General features: G+C 31.8%; 1 protein-coding gene across 3 annotated transcripts in view; it reads left to right on the forward strand.

Moving 5' to 3' along the window:
• The window catches only part of LOC110102589, a 15,888-nt gene extending 11,217 nt beyond the window's left edge, over positions 1 to 4,671 (forward strand). Inside the window, exons 2-8 of one of the 3 annotated variants that reach the window (XM_028695455.1) lie at positions 2,862 to 3,068; positions 3,147 to 3,397; positions 3,470 to 3,670; positions 3,750 to 3,842; positions 3,910 to 3,996; positions 4,077 to 4,385; positions 4,471 to 4,671. In XM_028695455.1, coding sequence (XP_028551288.1) covers positions 2,862 to 3,068; positions 3,147 to 3,397; positions 3,470 to 3,670; positions 3,750 to 3,842; positions 3,910 to 3,996; positions 4,077 to 4,385; positions 4,471 to 4,500 — 1,178 coding nt within the window. In that variant the 3' untranslated portion in view covers positions 4,501 to 4,671. Of the gene's footprint in view, positions 1 to 2,861; positions 3,069 to 3,146; positions 3,398 to 3,469; positions 3,671 to 3,749; positions 3,843 to 3,909; positions 4,015 to 4,076; positions 4,386 to 4,470 lie in introns of those variants that run through there. The other 2 variants (XM_028695456.1, XM_028695457.1) reach the window with 2 other exon arrangements.
• Positions 4,672 to 10,194: the final 5,523 nt, after the last annotated feature.

Below are 10,194 nucleotides of genomic sequence, written 5' to 3' on the forward strand. Positions count from 1 at the left end.
GGTTTGGCTAGGGGAAAGGGGCGGCGGCAAGGATCCAAGGAGAGGAAGAAGTATGGAAAATATAAGGATTCAAGGAGTGAATTCCAATTTTCCACAAGTGCTTCAATCCGAATCTCCACGATGATGAATTGACCAAGAGAAATAAAGTAAAATAGTAGAACGAGAAAAACCTAGAACTCACAAAGAGATCTAGCTTCTCCTACGAACTCACTAAGAGATCGTAGAGGTTTGCACTCACAAAGAGAACACAAAGCAAATATTTTTCATTCATCAAAACTAACTATTACATGAGAAAAGGGCCTTATAAATAGGCCTCAAAATGAAAAAGAAGCAAAAGACTAAAATGCCCCTTGGGCTACAATAGCTACCAAATACCCATGAGGGCAAAAACCGAAAAACATAAAATAAAAATAAACTACTACATAAAATGATGAAAATACAGATCATGATCGTGGTCGTCTCCGGCATCTCCTGAAGGTACATGTGTCGAAATCGCTGCTGATGTCCCCATCATTGGTAGTATTTTTTTTATTTTGAATCACAAATTGTTCAAGTTAAGCAACTCAATATAGATGATATAAAAAGATTATTGAGTGACATATTTGCTCCAATTAATGACTTGATTAACTTAGCAAATCATAAGCAAAATCTTACTCAAGATTCAACTAATGATGATGAAAAACTCTCAAGTTATTAGAAAATGTGGGAGAAGAGTTATATCTTGGATATAAGACATTTTTAAAGCTATCGTTCATATTACATTTATTTTGTTTGAAATGTCTAAAGTCTAAACCTTTGGACTACCAAATCTTTCAATATGTTAATTAAGTTATTGATTGACATTTTCCTTATTGGGACTTCATTGCCTAGAATCATGTATAAGGTTAGAAAATTAATGCATGCTTTTGATCTAATTATATGAAGATACACACATTTCTTAACGATTGTATGCTATTTTGTGGAGCTAAGTTTGTTCAGAGTGTATGTGAAGCCTATTTTGAGCATCTAAATGGGTGCTTCTAATTAGAAGATTAACTCGTTGCACAAGAAAAAAATAAACTCTAATGAAGGTTGTAAAAATTGTTTGATATTTTCTCTTGATTATAAGACCTATAAGATTATTTAAAACAAAAACAAATTGCAAAAGAGATGATTTGGCATACTATGTAATTAAATAGAGATGATATATTACGACGAACAACTGGCGGAGAATCGATTTCCATTATTCTAATTTCACTTCAGATCTATGTAATGCTCATTTAGTCTTAGCAGCTAATAACTTTAATCCTTTCATGATTATATGTAGTACATACAGGATTTGACAGTGCTTTTGGTCTCATATAATATACTTATGTGGAGTGGAATGAAGCAATCGTCTTTTATTTTGTCAAATAATTATATATGGTGAGACAAGTACATGAAATAACATTGAGATTTATCTCAAACCTCTGATTCATGAACTACAACATTTATGATTTCTCAAATTAATTTGTGCAAAGGTGTCAATCCAAATGAGTTAAAGAAATTACAAAAAGAAATTGTTTTTTACTTTGTGTCACTTGGAGAGAATCTTCCTCCCATCATTCTTCACTATCATCTTCCACTTGCTTATTTACTTAGTTGAAGAAGTTAAACTTGGTGGTCCAATACATTATAGATGGATATACTCTTTCGAGAGGTAATACTTCATTATATAAATGTGCTACAATTTTGAAGATTATGTTCAAACACATTTAATACTTTTTTTTTCAAAACTTTCTTAATATTAATGTATTTTTTTTTTTTTTTGCATTAAGTCATATCATGAAGACTTAATTGTTGAGGGGTACATTGCTGAAGAAGGAATTTTATTTTATTCAAAATACCATGATGGGTCGGAAATGCTATTTAAGCCACCATCTACTAGATGTTTATAAATGATGGTGGTGTTCATTATAAGTTCTTGATGTTGGAATATCTTTGGATAAGGTGACAGTGTGCGTGTTAGATAACACCCTTAGTGCTAGTTTACAGATATGTGCTCTGATATTGCGATAATATTGCAGCATATAGTGAGCTGTATAAAGAGGGGGAGGGAAAAAGAAGGAAGCGCGAAATGCCCATTAAGCACTTATAAATTAAGAAACTTTTGAATGAACATTTTCATGATTGTTTCCGATAAATAGCATGTTATCAACAATTTTGATTATTTAATTCATGCCTATTACAATGTTTTCTTTAATTTCCTAGGATTGCATCAAGTTGTGATTCATCAATTTCAGAAGAAACTAGAGCCCTAATAGTTGGTCCTAAGCGGTTTGCATGAAGTCTTAAAAAGTATTTTATATTAATGAGTATAACTTTCATATTAAAGACCATGATGATAATAAAAAAGATATAAATTTATGGTGTTGTTAAGATAACAGATGTTTAAAATTTTCATTACTAAGGTCGAGTAAATGACATTGTTGGGATCAATTACTCTGAATTATTTTATGTCATCTTATTTAAGTGTGATTGTATAAACACAACTATAACTAGCACAAAAGTAGATTATTATGACAATACCTCAGTAAATTTTTGTGCATCTTATACGAACTGGTAAAAATTTAGAACATGATCCTTTTTTTTTTTTTCTTTTCAAGTTGAGCCCCTTTGTTTTCTTTGGATATACTAAAAAGAAGAATTTAGAACTTCTTCATAGGAATCAAGCTAAAAGATGTGTTTGATTCAAGTATCTCTCATGACACCTAATAGATATAAATTTATGTAAGTAATATGTTTGTTTTATTTTAATTATGCACAATTTTACTTTTTCACATGATATTTAATTCTCTAACTATTTTCTTATTAACATACTTGTTGATTAACATGTATGGCAGGTGTTGGCTTACATGCAAATAAGGTTATATGTTGTGGATCCTCCAGTAGGGGGGAGAGTAGTGGATCATCTAATGACCCCTCCACTCCAATGCATCTAGACTCCATTGAGGACTCTCAGTTTATTGAGAGCCAACAACCCTCGAGGCAATCATTTCAAGAATTTCCTAGACAAGCGCCACCACCAAATGATGGCATAAGGCTCATAGGTTTTTTGGACTTTAATATTTATAATTTTATGTACCTTTTTAACATTTATATTTTACACTTATGGATTGTTTGCTCAGATGAACAAGGCACGCCAATAAGGCGTAGAGGTCAAACCACTTGTACAGACATAAAGTGTATGCCGCTAGGTACTAGGGTTCATATTGAGGTTAATGAGAATGGTGTGCCATGCAATATACCAGAGTCCATTCTTCTTGGCTCATACATGGGAGTTGTAGCCAGAGACTCTATATTGGCACCAATATCTTTCTCAGATTGGCGCAATAAGGGCATGGAGCCTTTCAAGAAGAGAATGTTAGCTGAAGTTGAGGTAATTATTATAGTAAATGGATACATGCTATTTATTAATGTTTAGTAGCTTTCAATATTTCATGTTTTTCAGTCCAAATTTGAGTTTCATGCAAGTATAAGACATTGGATTTTGCAATCTATTGGCGTCAAATGGCGTAACTATAAGGCTAGCTTGAAGTCAGAGCATTGGGATAGTAGACCCATTAAGGAGATCAAGGAGACCGTACCTGGAGGAGTTGATCCAACACAATGGTGTCAGCTAGTTAATCAGTGGGCCCAACCAGAGGACCAGGCTAGCACCAAACTTATTAATATTTATGAGGCTTTCGTGAAATTTTTAATCAGACTAAAATGTTAATAATTAATTACAGAAAAGGGCGGCAAGAAATGTAAAAAATGCTAAAAAACAGACATGTCCTCACACGATGGGTCGAGTGAGTTCTGTTAGGAGGCAGCAAGAGACGGTATGCTTTTCATTTTCTTATATTACAAATTTTAAACAAAAGAAACTAATAATTATACTTTATATAGTCTATACAAGATCGTTTGCAATTATGGAGAATAAATCGGATGCGTAAAGATGGTTTGTGGTCATCTGAGGATGCCAAACTAAGATGGGTAATATTAGCTAATTTTGTAAGCAATGCTAACACCAAGGATGATTGCATTGAACTCTAATTATATTTATTTAAATTTAGGCCCATGCTTGTAAAATGCTTGCAGAGGAAGGGTTAAGGCCAGAAGATGGAAATTTGGAGGCTAATGAGAGAGTGTTCAAAGCAGTTATGGGGCCTGAATATCCAGGCAGAGTTAGAACACAAGGGTTTGGGGTCACTCCAACTCGATACTTTCCTCAAAGCACCACTCGTCCAGGATACAATAGCAGTAGTAGCACTTTTGCTCGTGTTGCAAGACTTGAGGAGCAGCTGCAGACGCTAAAAAAAGAGATGAGACAAGTCATGCAACATTGTCAGGGACATCATCCTCCTTCAAGAAGCTCAGATATGGTTTGTGAAATTACAATATAGATATTTTCATTTACATGTTTATTTATTTATTGTTATTTATAAATGAGTTCTCTATCATTATCAGGGGGGCAATGATCAGTCATTACCTGAATGACATTAGAAGAGAAAGAGAAGGATAGGAGGATTAGATATAAAAGTTTAGGGTGTAATCTTTTGGAGTTAACATTTGAACAAGTTATACGTCTTATAATTGGCAATCATGTGTTTTGTAATTTGAACCATTTTGATTATGTTATTAATTGCTAATGTTTCATGTTTTTGGTGATAATATTCTCTTGATTGCTCTTTTTTACTATTTTCTTCTCTTATGTGTGCTTCTTATTAAATAAGTATCAATAAAGACATCATTGTTGGTTGTTTCTTTCTTCTTTCTCTATTGAAATGCTTGCCGTTGTTGATTTCGCTTGTTTAGAATTTGATTCTTAATATGACACATTGAAAAAAAAAGATTCATATAACTGATCTCATGTTGTGGGATAAAGAGTTATTATTGAATTACTTGATATATTTTGATATTTATGTTGGCAAATCATATTGAATGATTTTGCATGCGACTATTTGCCTAACACACTAAACCGGTATGGAAGCTTAAGCTTCGTCTGAGACAGCTTTCTTATAATTTGTATACTAAAAAGCTTATTTAAGAAACAGTAAGAAAGTCGTCTGAAACGAAGTCTAAAGCTTCGTTTGGGATAACTTTCTTTCTGCTTCTTAAAGCAGCTTTTTAGTATAATTTTTTTTTAACTTTGTACTAGAAAACTGCTTTAAAAAGCAGAAAGAAAGCCGTCCCAAACATAGCCTAAGTTTCCAGTGATGGTGGACGAGATTTCTTCTGCTCATCTCCTTTGCATGCAAACATTGAAATATTGATAGCAATGCTGGGGAGCCCGGGCTAGCTCATTTGGGTAAAAAAAACTAGAGTTAAAGTCAAATTTAGTATAATCTAAGCTATGCAGAGCTCTCTTTTATTATCATATTTGATGATAGCATACTTGATGATACTTCTCTTCTTGTGTGGTATAACACATTATAGCCCATTTAGATGCAAGTACGTACCTATTGTGATGTCATATCACTAATCTATCTTTTTTTTTCCATCAAGTGTGACCTAACAAATTTAAATAATCAAATGATGTTGCCTTTAATCTTTAGGGATAAGATTAAGTAATGTAGAGAGAGAGAAGGATTGTAATCTTATTGTAAAATGAGAGAGAAAGGTGGAGAACGGTTGAGTGGAGAAATTTATGTTAAAAAAATATTTTTGTAGTGCCTAGCGCTGTGACACTCCAACGCGACGCCTCATGCTCATTCCATAGTTATTGAAGCTGCGTCGAATTCTAGCAACCCAGCGTTGCAGCCCCAGTAAATAATTAAATCATTACTAATACAATCAAATATATCATTCTCAATTCTAATAGAGTATAAATGGGACTATGTCATCAAGTAAACCGAATAGGTCTTATATGATTTGAAGTGCATGTATAAACTCACATGCACCATCACTTAACTAGACAAAACCTCAATGATCATCTCTTAAATAACTTGGGTGGATGGCTCTTGATCACGCAATCAATCGCCCATGCACCTCAAAGGTAACTACACAAACGAACTCACTAATCAACACAACTATCGATTGACCTCTCTATAAAAAGTTGAAATATTTCAAGTAACTCATATCAAGATAACTTACCCAAATGCTAGAAAGTTAAATATCATAGGAGATGATAAAGGAAAAAAATAATAATAATAAAAAGGATATGATAAAGTATATGGGGGAAGGGGGAGGGATAGCTTAATGCTTAGGATTTTAGGATTTAATACATGTAAAAGCACTTTTAGTGACCTAGCGCTACAGCACTCAGACCCAGCGCCGTAGCGCTACGTGTTAAATTCGGAATAATTGTAGAATAGAGACTAAAACGCCGCAACGATGATTTTTTTGCATCTTCGTGCTTTCAAGCACAGCACCGCAACACTACAAAGCTTAGCGTCGAATCGCTCTAATTCAAACAAAAATTCAAAATTTTCATATTTTTTTCATTTTAAAATACTCTTCATATATTTGAGTTGTTACATAACCTTTCAAGGGAACACAATAAATCAAAAGATTATGCATGCTACCCTTTGATCATCATAAAAAAAGAGTACCTTTTTTGAACCACTAGTCACGCGCCACTTAATTAATGCTTCTTTGGAGACTGGAAAAGCAAGAACAGAAGGGCACTCTCTACTTTAAAAAATGCATTTTAGGATTATGATTAAGAATATGAATATCTATATAATAAAATATATAATATCATTAACCCTCAAAGCATGAATGTATATATCATTGTTCTGAAATTTCACTTTTGATAGAAGACACATGCATATTATAATCACCACAAACCAAGAAGGTAATATGAAGAAGGGAAGTTTGTTAGGTCCAAAATTGAAATATCACATAATTGTTTTATTTTTTTATTCTATTTGTAAGAAAAAAAAAAATTGATCCAAAATTAACTTTCAGATTTTTTTTTTTTTACTTTGGATATTAATTATCATAGAGTGATAGAAAGTTAAATTTATTTATATATATCACAAGATTAATATTTTTAAAAAATATTATTTCTTTTAGGTTTTATGTCAAACCAACTATTCCACAACATTTGTAGATTGGAGAAATTATTTTACACGGAGTCCGAACATAGCTCTGGGTCCCGACTCTAATGAAATCATGACACCTCGATATTCAAATGGATTTCTTTTTTGTTTTTTGTTTTTTTTTTCTCTTATCAGCCTGATCGACCCGACCCTATGCGTTTTGACTTTTTAAAATCTTGTACCCTTTCAAATTTAGGGTTCAGTGTTTAGGCTCCTTTTTAAGAAAAACTTGTTAAAGCACCCAAATGTTTAGAATTTTAGCTACATAAAACTTTTGATACATGTTGTTGAGAAAGAAAAAATGAGGAATAACTCTTGAAGATGAAAATTGGTTTGGAGGAGAACGTTGCATTCTTTGAGCAGATGATATGTTTATAGGATGCGGAGGCTGAAAGGCCATATGCAAACTTCCATGAAGACTTGAAGTTAAAAAAACAGTAGCCCGAAGCAATGGTAGATATAGGGTATGAAGTGAAAGTTACTTTGGATGGAGGTAATGCAGGTTTAAACTTATTGGTAATTTCCAACTCATCCAGACTTTTTAGGGTTCCTCTAACAAGACACTATGTATAACTTGTAGACAATCAATATATAGACAATACTAATAGTGTACAAGTTGTTTATTGATCGTGTTCTGACTGTGTATTTACTTTGATTTCATTGCTTATTCACTATGTATTTATTGAATATTTATTGCATTTTACTATTTATCTACGAGGATATTTACTATTTTTTTACTACATATTGACTACATATTTACTGTATATTTACTGCATATTTATTGCATATTATTATGAATATATGTAGTGATTTAATAGTTTATGTTATTAGACATGTGTTTTCACTCCATTGAATGTCCGTTCAGAATTTGAACATGTAAGGAACAATTATTTTGATCCATTTTATATAAATTTAATAAGAATTTACTATGTACTTACTATTTATTAATTGTGTATTGAATGTGTTTACTGTGTATTGACTAAATATTTGCTTCGTACTAACTACGTATTTGTTGTGTATTCACTACATATTTATTACATATTTGTTGTGTATTTAATGTGTATTTATTTCATATTTAGTGCGTATTTGCTACATATTAATAATGCTTTTACTGCATATTGACCAGGTTTTTATAAGGATGAGCAAGAGGCGTATAAGGTTTGTTGCAGTTATGCCTATAGTATTGGTTAGTGTTCACAAGGACAATCACGGTTACTGGCTACATTCCAAAAAGATAAAATGCAAGGACTTTGTCTATTCAATACTTTGCTTCAAGAAGGGATTTGATCTGAATTCTCAAATGAAATATCATAAATCTGAGACCATAACGAGTTGTCTAGCTATGATTAAGTTTACAGTATAATAAGCTGGAAATTGAAAGGTGAAAAATTTATTGAAAGCCATATTCATGATGAATTGGCTAGGCCAGCAAATCGACATCTACTGAGATCATGTATGAATATTAGTGATGATGAAAATTCAGTTCTTAAATCAATAACAGAAGTTGGGATAAGAATCGTTAATGCATTTTCCTACCTTATAGATAAAGTTGGAGGTATCGAGAATATTGAATTCTCTAAGAGGGATGCATACCACTTCATTCGGAAAGAAAAAAAAGATTAAAATTGAATTTGGGGACATTAATTTTTTTATTCTATTATTTAAAGATCATCAAGTTGATGACAACATGTTTGCATGAGACATTCAAATTGATGAATTTGATGTATTATTAATTTTTTTGGGTTGATAGGATGAGTTGGATAGATTATGAGTACTTGGGAGTTGTGGTGATTTTTTATACTAGCTATAGGCTTAATAAATATAATTTAGTTTGTGTAACATTTTTTGGTATTAATAATCATTGATATAATATTTTATTAAGGATGACCGTTTTGATAAAGCAAATAATTGAATTATTTATGTGGTTGTTTAGAATATTTGTATGACTAATAGGTGATAAGTATCCACTAACAGTATTTACTGACCAGGATCAGACAATAATTAGGGCTATAGTAGTTGTATTAATTCACACTTGTCATAGATTATGTCAATGACACATCTCTAAAAAGTTTCCATCAAAAGTCTTATGCTTCAATAATAACAATAAAGTTAGAGGACTTTTCTATAGGTGTTTGAGAAAGTGTGTCTATATGGAGGAGTTTGAGAAAATATGGATTTGAAAAATCACATAAGGGAACCTCCACAACCATGGTTGGTTGGAGGATCTTTATAGAATAAGAAATAAGTGATCAATAACATTCAATAAGGATTATTTTAGCGTGATCATTATATCCACACAATATAATGAGTCTATTAATAATGAGTGTCACGATAATTTGAATCTAACATGTTCTATAACTAATTATTTTTTGGGCTTAGAGAAGATGATGATGACTTGGCATCATAATGAACATGATGAGGATTACAAATACAACTAGTCCAAAATAGTACATGTAAAAAAAGCATTATACTATCAAAGCAAGCTGTTCAATTTTACTCAAAAAAATTATAATAATTTTTTGAAGAAGAATTTTTATATGGTGTGGGTGAAATGAGTATAAACTTTTTCTTAAGTAATTCTTCAATATTTTTTTGTGAAGTGCACAAAGAATAAGGATCAATCTAACCCTTGGATTATTCATTTTGATGCAAAAGAGGGTAGCATCCAATGCACATATAGGAAGTTTTAGACAATGGATTTGAAGTGTTCTCCCTGCATAAGAGTTTTGAGGAAATTATATATTGTAAAAATCCCTGATAAGTACCCAATACTGTAATTGTTAATAAGAGCTTGAAAAGATATATATTTGGGCCGCATGTTTATAGGTACAAAAAAGAATAATTATGTAGCTGGTAGTGAATTTATATTTAGATATCATCTTAACATAATTGCATACCAAATTAATATATGAGTGTAGGGGAATAAGGATGTTGAGCAGTACATGTTGGCTACAATGAAGGATATGATTGAAAATATTGATTTGATTCTTGATGGCAAAAAAAAAATCATAAGTTTCTAAAAATACACAGGGTGGCATTACAAAATTAAAATATCCACTAAAGTGTAGGCCAAAAGACATCTCTAGTGCAAGGTTGAAGAGCCACTAGGAAAGAAGAAGAATCCTAAGAGTAAATACGCAGTAAATAC

This window comes from Dendrobium catenatum, unplaced genomic scaffold (genome assembly GCF_001605985.2).
Source record: "Dendrobium catenatum unplaced genomic scaffold, ASM160598v2 fragScaff_scaffold_637, whole genome shotgun sequence".
In the NCBI taxonomy this organism is placed as follows: domain Eukaryota; kingdom Viridiplantae; phylum Streptophyta; class Magnoliopsida; order Asparagales; family Orchidaceae; genus Dendrobium; species Dendrobium catenatum.